At 31.3% G+C, this 16,775-nt stretch overlaps 1 protein-coding gene across 1 annotated transcript; it reads right to left on the reverse strand.

Annotated features, from left to right (window-relative positions):
- Positions 1–505: 505 nt before the first annotated feature.
- Positions 506–10,961, reverse strand: LOC143058256 (uncharacterized). The gene is made up of 7 exons (XM_076231729.1): positions 10,521–10,961; positions 9,230–9,368; positions 7,771–7,974; positions 5,705–5,870; positions 4,493–4,576; positions 2,901–2,962; positions 506–2,071 (listed from the first exon to the last, which is right to left on the reverse strand). Exons 4-7 carry the CDS (start codon positions 5,834–5,836, stop codon positions 2,041–2,043), a joined length of 309 nt encoding a protein of 102 aa, XP_076087844.1. The 5' UTR covers positions 5,837–5,870; positions 7,771–7,974; positions 9,230–9,368; positions 10,521–10,961; the 3' UTR covers positions 506–2,040.
- Positions 10,962–16,775: the final 5,814 nt, after the last annotated feature.

Genomic DNA, 16,775 nt, shown 5'->3' on the forward strand with positions numbered 1-16,775 from the left:
AACGATCATTAACATATATATTTTTACTCTATAATATGAAATTAGACAGACCTACAAAATTCAAATTTCACGAGTTTCTATTCTATTCATAAATATAATTATGGTTTTTTTCCGCTTATATAAACATCGAAGGTCTTCATATGTCAACTCGACAGTTAATAAGATTGGTCTAGACTCAAATACACACGATACGAAGCTACATTTTATCAACCACATGCCCTATTAATTGCTCATTTTATTTATTTTTTATTTTACTTTGGATAAATGTTTTACATTGTTATAAATCAATAACTAGTATGAGAATTTGAGATTTGTTAAACGACTATCTATATATCCTTTTAGACTGAAAAAAAAACAGATTTTACTTTGAAATGTAAAAAACAACATAACATAATTGAAAAATAAAATATGTTTATTTATAAATTACAACACATAATCTCATGTATAACATCTTATTCGTAGTTTCATGATCCTTCTTATGCAAATGGTACTAATTATTGTACACTATTTCTTCACATAAGGGGTCGGTGTCAAATCTTGAACAAATAGCATAGTTGTGATTAACAAATATTATGATTTTTATTGTTTAATAAAAAGAACAGTGTGTAGTGCTAATGAACAATGCATTCATTTTGCTTGCATTATTTAAAGGGAAACCAAACACACACAAAGAAATCAGCTAAAATACATAAATTTGCAACTATATAATTACATAATTAAAAAGAATAATAAGATTAATTAACAATCAAAATGCAGTGTAAATATTCCAATTACAATATATAAATACAAAAAAATAATGAAAACAAACATGATGGTTTACTTTTCTTTACAAAGAAAATTGATTTTAGAAAAGAAAAAATTATTCAATTTCGTTTATGCTACCTCGCACTAAGAAACCACGGAATGCTAACATTATTTTCTTTCAGCTGTTATCGTACAATAAATACGGCTACCAAACAAAATAAATCAAATAATGTATTTATTCTTATCAGTTACACGCTATTGACAGTTTAAAGATATGTACAAATACAGATTTGAGGGTATTATCTGTAAATGAAAGTAAAGAAACGTTTGAAAGTTTATGTGGGGTAACTACATATTGTATTTGATTTATTTATTTCATGATCTTATACACGATTAACTATAACACTTGTATGTTTAATTTAACTAAAGGAATATAGATGCAATCTTTTTCACGTTTTTTCTACAGAACTTTACGGATTGAATTATTTTTTTTGCATGTATATAATTAAGGATAACTAAATATGTTTATTTAATTTTGTCTTGCGGTATTGAAGAACAAGTGTTATTTAAGGTTATTATATGTTTAAATATAAATGTATGTGCTGGATTGTTCATTTATTCATATAAATGAAAATAAACAACTTATTATATTTTAGAAAGACAATTTTAACAAATAACAAATTGTTATTTTTCTTCGAATAAAATACTTTCAACTTGGTCATTTAATTAAATACTCTAAGATTTATAGCAAAACACATTATATATATGTTAATGACACCATTGTTTTATTCTAATCAACACAAGAAGTTCTATTACACATTTGTCATTTCCTTTTCTGAAGAAAAAAAAATATTATAAAACTTATCTACTGATTATTTTTTTGGAAAGTCTTCCATAAATATTTCTGATTCTGCACACAAAAATATAAGAATAATATCAATGTAAAATTGGGCAACTTCAAACAATGTTGTATATCACGTTGACAAATACTTTTTTTATTACATATTTTTGAAAAAAGTATGGTACAAATTAAAATATCGCGATGTATCCAAAATATTGTATGAGAAAATGAATAGTGATGATTCACCTTTGGTGTCCAATATGTAATTCTTCTCAAATATTTCTCTAGCAAACGTGTAAAAGGTTAGGAATGACAATTCAACTGTACACATTTACAATAAAATATTCAATCTACAATTTTACACACAAAAAAAATGTCCATCGTGTGTTATTTTTTTTAATTGAGTAAAGTTTTTTGCATACATATTTCTGTTGATTGGTTTGCAAATTTCTATATCAAATATAGTCCGGTCTGTACGCCGTTGGCCTGAAACAAAATTGAATAAATCTTATGTGTAATAAATAAACTCATAGCTGTCAGGTTTAATTATTAAAAATGGTACATTCATGAATTTGCATGGTGCAAAGTTATGATAAGAACAATAAAGCATAGGACCAACTTCTGAGTATGTATTGTTAAATTATTTTTTAGTTACAATGTACCCTTTGCTTCACAACAGGTTAAATTCATGCGCGATTTTTTAACATAATTTATAATCTCAATTATGTAGTAAACCGTTTAGTTTGCAGTTTTCGTTGAATTGTATAGAAGTTCGCTAAGTTTTTATAGAATTCGGTTTATCAAACGGACGCCTTACTTTCATTCGGTTAATATATAAGACGTTATTTCAAACTGTATTGGATTGTTGTTTTCATTTAAACGGTTCACATCTAAACATACGAGGTTATCGCCCTTTATATAGTCAGACCAACAATTGTCCGTCTTATTATCGTTTTTAAAAACAACATTCAGCATACTGTTTGGAACCTAAGAATAACATACGTGGCCAAAGCATCCGTTCAAATGTATTAACGTTTTCATGTCGGGGCCTTCCATAGCCGACTATTTTCTCATTGTTGAAGGCTGCATAATACTGTAATAACTAATTCTCATTACATTTGAATCTTTAAGATACGACTTTCTACCAGATTTCAGAGCTCTATTGTTAATCATACGACACCTTCTTTCTGTATTTGTTAAAATAAACTATACAAATCCATCAATTATATTCTAAAATGATGAATCAAGAAAACTGTCCGTTGTTTAAAACAGTTTCTATGGTGTGTTTTGAAACGATTAACCTTGTAAAACATACCTCCCGAAATTGTTAAATACGGGTATACTTTCACTCCTTATTTGTGGTCTTTTTATATTAAACTGAAATAACAATAAAAAACAGGGCTGTGAAAGCAAAATTATGAATATCAATTAAAAACAACATACATGTAATCATTGCCAATTTTTATCGAAGCTGAAATATTCTAAATATGATTTGATGCAGTGAGCATCTGCAAGCATTGTGGAAAAGACCCAGTAACCTAAAAACAGACCTGTAAGCGTGTAATTTTCAACTATATAAGGATTTAAAATGTATAGTGTATTTTATGCTATTGCTTTCCAAAGTATAATAAAAAGAAAAAAAAATACTTTAATAATTCAATTTCTGCGTTATGTATCATAAATATAATAGCTTAAAATATGAATGTATTTCATGAAGTCCATGTGTCTCAAAATTTGTCACCTTTTCGATGTTTTTATGTCATGCTTTTATGTATGACACTGGTCCTCGCAAATAGATTTTTTGAAAGGTCAAGAATAGAAAACATAAAGAAAATCCAAGCAAAGATGTTTGTGTACAAGGGATGACGACACTGTATTTTCTTCAGAAAATAATCATTTATTATCACAAATTTTACAAAAAGGTTTCACATTTGTTTGTACTAAATTAATGAAATTTCAAATACATCACTTATGACACAAATGGAAATTGAAAACTACTTTCACATTTTAACATATTTCATTTTTTTTTTAAATTACCCCATTTAAATTCATATTTTGTAAATATTATGAGCTAGGGATCAATTCCTGTCGATAATTGTAAAATATGAAGTTATGTGTCGAGTGAGCACAATGAAACTAAAATAAATAGACGTCTCCTGTTTTTAAAAACAATCCCTGTTACACAATGCATTCGTTTGACAGTTCAGGATGTGAAAAATACACAGCCAAATATGTAATTATCGAGAAAGCTTAATAGCATGTTTATAAGGGAGAGTGTAACGCTGTGTGCATTATTAGGAACATTTGCATACATTGACTGGTGGGTACGTAATTAGACTGTTTCAATGTGTAACAACTGTTCAATACACTATTTCCTAATTACATTCAACATTACAATATCGTGCCATCCCAGTTGTTCTATTTTTTTGAAAAGAATACGTATTCCGGTATTTTAAAATTGTGTCTTTTTTGGGGGTTATTTTTTTTCTTTTTTTTTTGCCTCGTGCCGATCGTTTGAGTAAGGCAACTATTGTTAATGATTTTTAGTTTTGTGCTGTTACAGCACTGTCCCAGGTTAGGAGAGAATAGAGCGCTCATAAACCGTATTAGCTCCCTAGTTTGAAAATCTATGAATAAGAATAACCGAAACAATAAAAATTCGGCCACTTCAAAAATATGTAAAACCAGATTCTCAAAATAACCACTACTGACGATGTTTCCCAGTCGGTATCAACGTTATTCCATTCACGTGAAGTTCTTTATGTGTATTAATTTAGAACAGCAGTATAACTTTTTTCTTCAAAATTGCTGAAATAAATACAACACCTTTGATTCTTCTGTGAACAATAAATACAAAGTTAAACGTTTTTTAAGATTTCTATATTAAAAATATGATTTTGGTTTTACCTCTTTTTCAAATATAGCATTGTTGCAGAATTCTGGAACGTAGTCAATTTCGTCTGGTAGATCAGATGCAGTTTCATTAGACAACTAAAACATTTTGAATCAAATAATTAGGATAAGCATTAAATAAATCTTACGTTGATTATAAAATAGATGTAATACGACACATGAATTATATACATTTTTTGAATAAAGAGTAGTTTCTGAAAGCTCTAAAATAGCGATTATGATAGGATTCAGTTAGATTTTAAAGCATTCTTACAGCCGATTTCAATGAGTGTGTAGCCAAAGTTGATATCTCGGGTTAGCTTGCTTTTTAGCTAAACCGTTAAGTCGTTATTATTTAAGATATACTACCCTCCTTTCGAAGTAGCATAATCCTACAGACAGATAGATCGGTTATCTGTTGGACTAGTTTACTCTTAGTGAAGGGTAGTTCACCTAACCTAATAAATGACTTCACGGTTCAGCTAACAAGCAAGCTAACCAAAGATATTACCTTTGCCCACACATTCATTGAAATCGGCTGTAATACTACAAATAGTGTGCATCTATCATTACTTAATTGTATGAATGAAGTTTTGGTAAAAAGTTATCTTCTGTACTACATTTGTATTTTAAAACTTTTTGAACCACGCTTTTATCACATACTAGGACTATAATAATTGACTAATTTAACAAATTACCAGACACACGATTAATGCTGTTCATAATGTGTAGTATTCTTGATTGAAATTTTACATAAAGTAAACTTCATCGACATGTACTGCAGAAACAAAAAGTTATAGAATAAACCAAGGGAACATTTAAAACTCCTTCGTCGAAGAGAAACTGACATCGTCAAGCAAACAAAAAGAACGAAAACATAAACAACACACTACATATAAAAGTAAAATCTGAACAACATGGACTCCATTAAAATCTGAGTAGATCTCAGGTGCTCCAAAAGTTAACAAGTCCTGTCAACATAAAATGCTCGGCGGTGATGTAAAAAGGGGAAGGTTTCATCCGAAATTACCGAAAAAGAGAGTAGTAATACCCGGATCCCGAAAAATTAAACCATAATTCCTGTTTTCAGATATGAATAAATTAAGAATATTTATTGACTCAAAAGTAAGGGCCCGTTTCCGAGGATAAACAGTATGTGAAAATCGCGAAGTGCCATACCCGACGTCCTGAAAAAGGTCCTCCCTGTCCTTATTCTTAAATACTTACATCATTGCTATTCATATTGCCTTCCATGTTGGTATGTCTACTTCTATAATCAATGAAATAATTGTCATCATCTCTACTGGTTTGTGTTAAGTATAAGTTAGATGGTACTCTCTGACGGTTCAAAAGTCCCATTGGATGGTTATAACTCAACGTACCATGTTCATGTCTAAAAACAATAGTTTAATGGCTATTTAAAGAGCTCTATGTACAATAATAAACACACATATAGGCATCTAAAGCTTGCTCTCTCTTCGTAAATGCGTTTTTTGACACTTAGGTTTGTTTATACATCGGACTTGCTGAGTTTTACCTTGCACATTGCTGTATATGTTAGTTAAACTATATTGGCTAGAGGTAAAGGGGGAGGTTGGAATCTGACCGAAAATGCTTAACCCCGCAGCATTTATTCGCATGTCCAAAGTCAGAAGCCTCTGGCCTTTATTAGTCTTGTATGTTTTTTTAATCTTAGTTCATTTATATTGTAAGGAGTTTAGTATGACGTCCATACTTACGGAACTAGTACAATTTTTTTTTATTCTGAAGTCAGCTTCCGGTGCAGGCTGTGTTAAAGACACATCGATGGCCATTGGCTTTGTTTTTACTCTTTGATTGGGTCGTTGTCTCTTTGACACATTCCCCATTTCCATTATCTGTTTAAATAGTGTATGCGGTTTGAAGTTATTCTGGATGTTTTTGAATAAATATCCCTTTTTTCTGTTCTTCATATGCTCTATTTGTTTGATGTGTTTTCTTTTAAAATCTGAGTAAGCAATATTTTACACGTTTGACACAATTCACACATGCACCCATGTAGCTGAAAGTTTTAACGAAGGTGCTGGCTTGATTGTGCATCGTTGTTTCAGTCCTACCGTAACGACGTTTTTTTTTCTAATTCTGTTTATCTTACCTCCGATACATTTTTAGGAATATGGTTGGTTGAAGGGGTCCGCGTGGAGACCGTATATATTTCATATTAGGTTAGTAGGGAGGCGGGGCTTAATTCATTCACGGTTAGCATTGGTGTTACATCCCTTTATATTCCATATTTCGTTATAATGGAGGCGGGGCTTATTTCATACACGGTTAGTTGTGGTGTTGCGTTCCTTTATAAAAACAAAACGGTATTGAGAAAAACATCTTAAAGGTTTCAATAGACGAAGAAATTGATGATTAAGGTTGAAATAAATTCATAAAACACATTTAAACCTAACAAGTTGTTATTGTTGGCATCTGTTTTTGTAGGATAAATGGAAGTAGTTTCTTAATGCTAACAGTATTTAAAAATTGCTCATTTTGATAGGTCACTAGTCTAAATTTCACTCGTTAAAATAGTCGGTAAGATAAATTCGTTACATAGTGTCCTAGTGACGTAATACGGTATATATGGGGTCAGCAAATTCTATAAGGGGATTCGAGCATCGCTCTCACCCCATATGGAATTTACTGACCTAATATATATAGATATATAACGTATAAGGTCACTAGCACACTATGTAACTAATGGTATATGGTTGATGCCATTGAAACATTCAATTATATGATGATTCAAAATGTGTACAAAAAATAAGAGGGTACTTGTAGTTTGATTAATGAAAAAACCCAGAAGTTGAGAGTAACGAATGCTCGTAAAACACTATTACAGAATTAAGGATAAGGTACTAGCATGATCCGAAAATTAAACAAAAAAAAGATTTGAAAATAAACTGATATATAAAACATATTGTAAATGTTAAGTAGCATGAAAGAAAATCAAGTATATAGCGGATAATTGTGACACAAAACTTGTGTAATGATTAAAATGGAACCCACAGCCCTTTTCCAAATGCTGTTTATATAGGAGAACTTTGACGTATTTAAGTTTTTTTTCCAAAACAAACTTGGGCCAAAAACAAATTATTTGGATTGCATCCAATTTGGTAAAGCTACATCAAATGTTGTACGAAATTAACACCATAAAAACTTACAATTTAATTCTGATCGATATTGTTATACATGTACCGACCAATTTAATCAGAATTAAAAAAAAATATTCTAGAATATTAAAAAAAAACTTGCATAATACTCACATGTTTTCGTTGTCATATCGGGTCTTGTGATCCCGCCTCTTTGCTATACACACACAGCATATGACGACGGTAATTAACAATACGGCGGACAACCCACCAATTACTATAGCAATTGTATAATTTACATGTATATCAGAAATCAGTTTTTTAGCTTTATGTTCGCAGTGTGCACCAGAATATGTGTATACTTCGTCATCAGAACACCTACAATAGAAGATATGAAGATATAGTATTACTACGAAGTGAGTCAAGTTTATTATATTTAACTTTTGTCTTCATGTTTGTACTCGTAAAGTAAACGTAATCAATTATTCGTAGAAGAATGCTGCTTAACAAATATCGAGTCAGATAAATAAATACAAACTAAGAAACAAACTCAACAATAAAAATATTATTAATAAAAAGTATGATAGAAGCCGACAAATATTCAGTCAGACTCGTAACATGCAACGTCAGGGGCGGATACAGACATTTTTTAAAAGTAGATAATTTCAAACACAGGATAAAGGAGAGAAGGGTCAGACAATATAGCCTCGTCCATAAAAAAAGAAGGTCCCAAATCCCCGAACACAACCACTACCTTCCCATGATTAGCCACTGAACTTAAACACAATGCTTATTACCACAAAAATCAGATCATTCCGAATTTAGGTGGCGTCACTTTTACATTTCTTGAGTTACGTCCCTGTACCCACATTTAAAACTTAAAGGAAGATACGGCAGCATAATTTCTGTTTCAATCTTTGGTCGTACAAGGAACGCTACCACAAGACAATTACGTTTATACAAATTGACCGGGATATTTCATAAGTTACAGATCGATTAAGCATCGTACACTGACTTGTATGTCATGACAAATCTCAAAATGTATGAAATATTACTAACTTCATAACAGTTTGTTATATTAACTGGAACGCGAATGAACTTTTAATTTCTGAGCTAAAAAAAAACTAATGTGTCGAATGTACACAAATAGCTCCGCTAGCAAAAAACAGTTGAAACTATAGTGGAAATTTGAGACTGAAAGTAGCATTATTTTCACGAAAGTTTCATAGTCCATAGCAAGTAATTACGACACAAATACGCAGAGCAGAATCACAGGTAAGGTCGATATGAGACCAAATCATAGTAAATAAGTCTCAACAATTTGAAGGCGTTTGGAGAACAAAAATGTATAATATTATATTATTTCACGATTTTTTTAAAATTCCAATTCAGTTTTCGGTAAATATCAGAGAACCAATAACTTACGCAAATTCGATCTGTGATTATTCATCGTAGTGTTACATACTAAAAATAATTAAAAAAAAATATGAAGACGTTTAGAAAGAAACTCCGTATAGCTATTTGTTTCGGAATGAAGGGTGGACGGAACTACTAATAATGATAATAGTATTTTGACGCGACCTCTGTATGGCGGATGTAAAACATATTCTAGTTTATAATTATAATCACTTACTTGCATGTCGCGTTTTTCTTGTCATCTATTACACACTTCCCATCGTTTTGACAAGGATTGATCTTACAAGGGGCAAAGCATTCCAGAATGTCTCCAAGGCGACAAAGATTATATCCTACTTGTTTAAACGCTAACGTTACTAAAACAGAAACACGAAATTAAACAGTACTAGCCTATGATCAGTCACAGAAATTAAAACAGATACATTCTAATTGTTGACAATAGTAGATGCATTATATATTTACGTGGTTTTTTTTCATTTCTGCATGGTCATAAATCATACAACCTTGGTAGTGCGACACGTTTTTGCCTATATTGTATTAATTTACAGTTCTGTTTTTTTTTCCGTGAGTTACTGGTTATTTCCCATTTAGCAGTTACCTAGCATGCATGTTTATACATATACTCGTTCATTTTGTTATGTGCATATCGTCGAATATCTACAAATGGGTGTATTCCAAATCCTTAAGGGGGCTGAGGCGTCTTAATTAAAACCCATAGAATTCTTTTAAATAATTTGTCAATGAAGTTTTTATCATGCTTTTTTTCAAAAATAAAATGAAAAGTATGGGTCACCGGACTTTTTTTACGCTACATATTGTGCGAAATTGTCAGATTTTGTATAGAATATGCATGGCAAATCCAATTGTGTGTGATAAAAAGAAAACTACACCATATAATTTTAAGATAAAATGTGAGAAAATAGCTTTCATAACACATGCTTTCAGATAAGAAAAAGAAAAAATGCGGTCAACGAACTTGTGTTCTTGCTAAATATTAAAATAGGTAAACTTGCAAAACTTTTTATTACAATATAACTTTATCTGATATATGTCCCCTATGTTCTGAGTTATCTCCTTTTATTTGACAAATTTAAAAACAATATATTCGAACAAAAATATGGTGTTTTTTTGTTTATAAGTTACAGCTACAAATATGACAAAACACATGATTTTGTATATTTACATTGAAAAGTCTGTTCTCTGCTCTATGGTCGGGTTGTTGTCGCTTTGACATATTCCCCATTTCCTTTCTCAATTTTATTTTTTATGACACATGTGTTACAATGTATATACTATGCCGTCAAAATTTGCAAATTTTATTAAATATCTAGACCATTGTTTAATAAATGCTACTTTAAAATCCAAGATTGAGGAAGACACTCATGCCACCTTAAATGCATATAATTGTTAAGTTAAGACAACAGCAAGACTACAACACAAATGTGTTTGCTATTTATTTTTTTCTTTGAGGCCAAGTTCTTCGGAATCCATTATATCTATAAGCTTACCTGAATTGTTAGCCTTTTGTAACGACTGGTCAGTCTTGGTAAACTTGTAACTTCCTATTTGTCCTGATTCATTTGTCAAAAGGCTGCGTGTGTGTACATAAATCTCGTTTGTAATATCGGTGACATTTCTATCGGTATTATTGTTGTATGGTTTTAACACTAACTGTGAATCAATTTCAAGTTCGATGGTTCTAAAAAAATGAACGAACTTAATATATATTGGAAAAAAAACCGAAAAGAAATACTCTTACTTTCTAAACACTTTAATCACATATCGGCCCAAGGTATACATCGAGTACGATTATTTAATTTCGTGACAGGTACTTTTCATCCTGCCAGCCTCGCTTTTCGTCCCGTTTCTAAAGCTCGTACACATACATTTTATATTTTCCGACAATGTATATAATTATATTGTATATATATGTAATATATGCACAGCGTGGAGATTTTTTTTCTTCAATATATGCTTAAGTGTGTACATTAATCGTGTCGTCGGTTTTCTGGATTACATTATTCAAATTGTTGTCATGTCATCAATTTATCATAGCTTACTGATTACTATTTTTTTTTAAGGAACTGCATTAACCAATAGGGTTGCACCTTTATATCTTATTTGACTGGGAAATATGACATACATGTATGGTCGTTTTGTGTCTTCTCTCGAACCGCAGTAAAGTTCTTGCCAAAGAAGGGTGTCCCTTTTGTCTGTGCGTGATGTATTATAAATACGCATCTATAGACTTTCAGCCGAAATGGTTACTTTAAAACCGACGTCTCGTGTAGATGTTGCGATGTTTATAATGCAAACAGCATTTATTTACGAAGTAAATATTCTTACTTATATGTGACAGCGAAAATTTAGGTGCAACTTCATGCCTTAACAGCTGCATTCAAACTTTAATAATTTAAAGAAATTTGTATTATTTGTTTCAAATTATTATGTTTTATATATGAACTTTTTAGTATGAAATCTTTTATACAATATTTATGAATCAGTATAATTCTCATTACTTAATACTCATAGCCACGGAAATTAACATTTATAATCTTTAGGAATTTTAACTTAAGACACAGGACAATAGATATAAATAAGTTTTATCTGGACAAAGTGGTATTACGTAATCTTGAGTCATTTACTTATTTACGAATCCCAATAATCCGGTTTATGTCAAGAAAAGTTAAGGTGAGATTTTTGTTAGCGTCCCCCTATATGACATGGGGCCAGCCAAAGGATATTTATAATTAAACCTTTTGTTAGCTTTCAAAGTAAACCTTGTCGAACCTCACCTGAAAACTAAGCAGAAAACTTTGTTAACAAGCGTCAGTGTTGGTCAGTTTCATTCCGACCAGCACTGAATAAAGTTGTATTCTTAAAAGCTTGTTTTCATTATAGTCTCGCAAGCAGCAGAACATCAGCAAACATCCACACAAGAACATCGTCACTGCATTCAGTTGTCATAACCCCCAGAACACACCCAAAACCTCGTTCACATATATTTCAATAAATTGTGACTTGGATTGAGAGTTGTCGCATTGACACTCATACCACATCTTTTTATATCTTTTTACCTGTTAAGAGGCAAAGTGTCTGTCGCTATATAATAAACCTTTTTATTCCAATGGTATTTCAAATTTGTACTCATTCCGTACGTGCCGTGCAGGACCTACCTATTGTTTTGTTGTAAACACGATCTCGTCATGAACATGCATGAAATATTTGTCACTGTACGTTATGCAACCAAGAAGAATTATATCAATCTTTTGTCTTTGGTATATAGCTGTCTCATTCGTGACCATACCACATCTTCTGATATCTATTTACCCGTATAAACTTTGCAAACAAACAAACAAATAATTTATTAGAGGCTTGCAACAGAGAAGGACACAAAGGGACTAACGTTTTATTTAAAACGAGTAGAAGTTTCTAATTGGTAATATATTTTACCGTTAAAATGTATATGTTCCGGACCATATGAGTATTTGGACCATACGCGTATGGTCATGACCATATTCGTATACTCATATGGTCCGACCATACGCATATGGTCCGACCATACGCGTATAGTCCGACCGTACGTGTATGGTTGGAACATATGAGTATATACTCGTTTGGTTATAAACGGGCCGCGCCATTTGAGTATTCGGACCATATAGGTATATTTTTCAATAATATGCATTAGAAAACTTTATAAAAATTGTATTATTTACAATTCAAATAACATTAAATATTGATGCCAAAATAAGTTTTCATTGCTAATTGTATTATTGCATGGATGCGTAGGGTGACATTCACTTCCACACGGTACCATAGCTTTTCATGGGTCCTGGGTCATTCTGATGTGTCTACGGTGAGTTTAAAAGCTCTAGAGCTCCAATATCTTAACATGACTGAAGTACATTATATCACCAGACAACTTTTAAAAATACACTAGTGTCCTTGCAGGTGACGTCATTCATTTTTTGTTAAATATGAATATTGCACTGCTAATGCTAATTATAATTGGTTTCAAAAGTAAGCAAATTATTAGACTCTTTATCCTGTCGACGTTTGCGTCAGGTTACAGTTTACTTTTTGTATAACAGTTCATTAAGATATTTGGAAGCTATCTTCCCAGGTCGATATTTTGCCATTCACTCGTAATAATATATCGGTTATGAAAAAAAATGTGTTTACTATAGTTTTGACTAGTGTGAAACTGCTTATCTTATTTTGTTAATCTTGTTATTAATTTTCAATAATAAAATGACCTTTGGTAGTGTCTTTTTAATGACGTGACAACTAGAAGGGTTTTGACGTTACGCACGATATTGCGTCCAAATTGGTAACGTCAAAATTTGACGTTTTACGACGGTAATCGAGTATACTTTGTTCGTTTTGTTTGTAATCATTTTTGATCGATATGGATACTTCAAAGTCTTGAATATGTATGAAATATGTCCTACTGGTAGTTACGCAAGCAAAAATAAACAATACAAAATAGGTATTTGGTTGAGAAAATAGTGCCTATAGTATATTATATAATGCGTTGGTCACCCGTTTAAATTTAAGAAAAGAGGGACGGGAGGAAGCAATTCATGTTGCTTAAATTATTATAATATAGTTCATTATCACTGAACTAGTATATATTTGTTTAGGTGCCAGTTGAAGGACGCCTCCTGGTGCGGGAATTTCTCGCTACATTGAAGACCTGTTGGTGACCTTCTGCTGTTGTTTTTTTCTATGGTCGGGTTGTTGTCTCTTTGGCACATTCCCCATTTCCATTCTCAATTTTATTTGTGTTTTGCGCTTTTATCTTTTATCTTTCTTTAAAATATTGTTGGTTTTTTTTGGTGTTTTTTTTTTTTTTTTGGGGGGGGGGGGAGGGGAAGGGGAAGGTGGGTGTGATGATAAGTGAAAAGATTTTAATGACAAAGACTTCTGCTGTTACAACGGAGTAATTAAATCAAGAAAGAGAAGGATTGCGAGAAAAATAATTATATTCATCTGATATGTTTACAAGCTTTGTATAATATCGAGGTGTAACTCCTCAGGTACAACAATTTTACTGCCTCCTTCAATTTCAGCGCAAATGAATTAAATGTACAACCCCAGTCATCTGAAATATTTTACCTATTTATAGACAAATTACATGTATGTTTTTTTTTCTTTTCATTTAAGATAATTATTCATTTTCTATTTGATTCAGTATATTCTATGATTCTATCTACTAGTATTTTCGAAATTTGTAATTTTGTTATTTTGTTTTTCTCCTCTGATCTAAAAACATGAAATCGAACCGTACTTGTTATTTAAAAACAATGAAATATCGTTCATATATCATATGATAATACGAACTGCTTTCAATTTCGATCGACAAGGAGGGTGATTGGCCTAATGAGTTCATATAAAGTGATAAAAAGCCTGCGGCGATTTTAAGATACGCTCGTGGTGAGATTTGTTCGACTCCGATCCTAATCGACAGTTATTGCAAATATTTTAACTTAAGCTCGCCTGATGTCCGGCTTCTCCCACCAATGATGACAGGTCAATAAAATACAACAAATGTCGCTTATACATGTAGCGGTGTTCAACACCAAAACAAAGAACAAACTTTTAGAAATAATTTGAAAACACATATATGTATAGCGCCCCGAATCGAAAACGTTCAAAACGTAAGAAAATTGTTCAGTGGACAAACTTGCAAGACATTTGATTTGTTAAAAAACGAAGTCATTTCGACTTCACAGCTTATCAAAAAGTATGTTATAGTATTGTGGGGTGAAAGCACAATTACGCAAAAGCACTATTTTGTATGCTACAAATTTAATATTTAATATAATGACGTTGAAACTGACAATGTTCTGGTAAAAAGCGTCGAAATTCGACATTGGACAATCTTGCAAGACATTTTCCCGAAGCTAATGCGTTTTTATTTGTGGTGCGAGTGCTGTAAAATTCCGGATTTGAAATGGTCTATCTAAGCACTTTAGTAGGAATAATTTATGAAAACAAAATTTTATATCTTCTGATATTTTAAAAAGCGGTAACTTTTGATAACTTACCATTTTCCGAAACCTGACCGAAAGATCAGTTATGACCGTTCCATCAACACGAAAAACAGCAATGACTTCATAAATTATATATAACGTTTATCATTCATGCGAATTTTCGCGGATTTTAAACTCTTCTTTAGACCACAAAAATTCCCGCAAAAGTTATTTTGCGAATAATTTGTTACGTCTGACACGCATATTTATGACGTTTTGGCAATATTTGTATCATTATTGGAAACTATTATGAAAAGTTAAAGACTATTTTTATATTTTTGGAAACAGTAATACCTGCTTAATCTATGGATATAAGTTTCATAAAGCTGAATTATTTAGATTTCCTAGAAGAGCTATTTATCAAATTGCTCTGTCGTATTTCACGGCATTGACGCAATAACGTGCTTAAGGGCATACGATACAGTTTTGAACCTGTATTTAAAAGTTGATGAAAATTTGCATATAGGCTATTTTTTACCTGATCAAATCAAATATGTAATAAAAAATATACCTTCATGTGCTACTTTTTGAGTAAAATGAGGTCGAAATTTTGAATATTTGCTCAAAATTCAGATTTGTGTCCGTATTTTCTTTTTCGAAAGAAAGACATAACTTTTTTGATTTAAAAGATAAACACAAATTGTTTTTTGTTAAATAATCGGTATTTTCTGTATTTTATAAGTATCATTCAAAAGTATTAAATTTTTATCCGAAATAACTATATTTATCAAATGTTCATGAATAGAGGAAAAAACGTCATTTTTTTGCTGCATGTTTATCAAAATTAAAAAAATTGCGCTATTTACAGTTTTATAAAATTTGGGTCACATAATCTCCTTGCAAAATGAAACAAATTGCTGTTTTAAAAAATAGGGGTCCATGCATTCGTTTTCAGATTAAATCAGTTTGAATGATAAAAAGCAGTCGAAAAATGCATCTTTTCCCGATTTGTCATAGTTTGACGTCGCGAAAATAACATTTCACGTTAGCAACGTCATTACCTTCCCTGTAACACGTCATTACCTTCCCTGTAACTGTATCGTCATACGATATTTACAGGGGAGGTAATGACGTTGCTAACGTAAAATGTTATTTTCGCGACGTCAAACTGTGACATATCGGGAAAAGATGCATTTTTCGACTGATTTTTATCATTCAAACTGAATTAATTTGAAAACAAGTTCATGAACCCCTATTTTTCAAAACAGCAATTTGTTTCATTTTGCAGGGAGATTATGTGACCCAAATTTTATAACACTGTAAATAGAGGATTTTTTTAATTTTGATAAACATGCAGCAAAAAATGACGTATTTTCCTCAATTCATGAACATTTAATAAATTTGAGTTATTTCTGAATAAAAAATGCATAATTTTTTAGGATACTTATAAAAAACAGAAATTACCGATTATCTAACAGAAAACAATTTGTGTATATCTTTTATAACAAAAAAGTTATGTCTTTCTTTCGAAAAAGAAATTACGGACACATATCTGAATTTTGAGCAAATATACAAAATTTCGCCCTCATTTTACTCAAAAAGTAGCACATGAAGGTATATCTTTTATTACATATTTGATTTAATCAGGTAAACAATAGCCTATATGCAAATTTTCACGAACTTGTAAATACAGGATCAAAACTGTATCGTATGCCCTTAACGTCGTTATGAAGAGTTTTAAAAGCATTATAAATGTACCTTTTACATTTAATTACCCCGACCATACGC

Source organism: Mytilus galloprovincialis, chromosome 14 (assembly GCF_965363235.1).
Source record: "Mytilus galloprovincialis chromosome 14, xbMytGall1.hap1.1, whole genome shotgun sequence".
Classification (NCBI taxonomy): domain Eukaryota; kingdom Metazoa; phylum Mollusca; class Bivalvia; order Mytilida; family Mytilidae; genus Mytilus; species Mytilus galloprovincialis.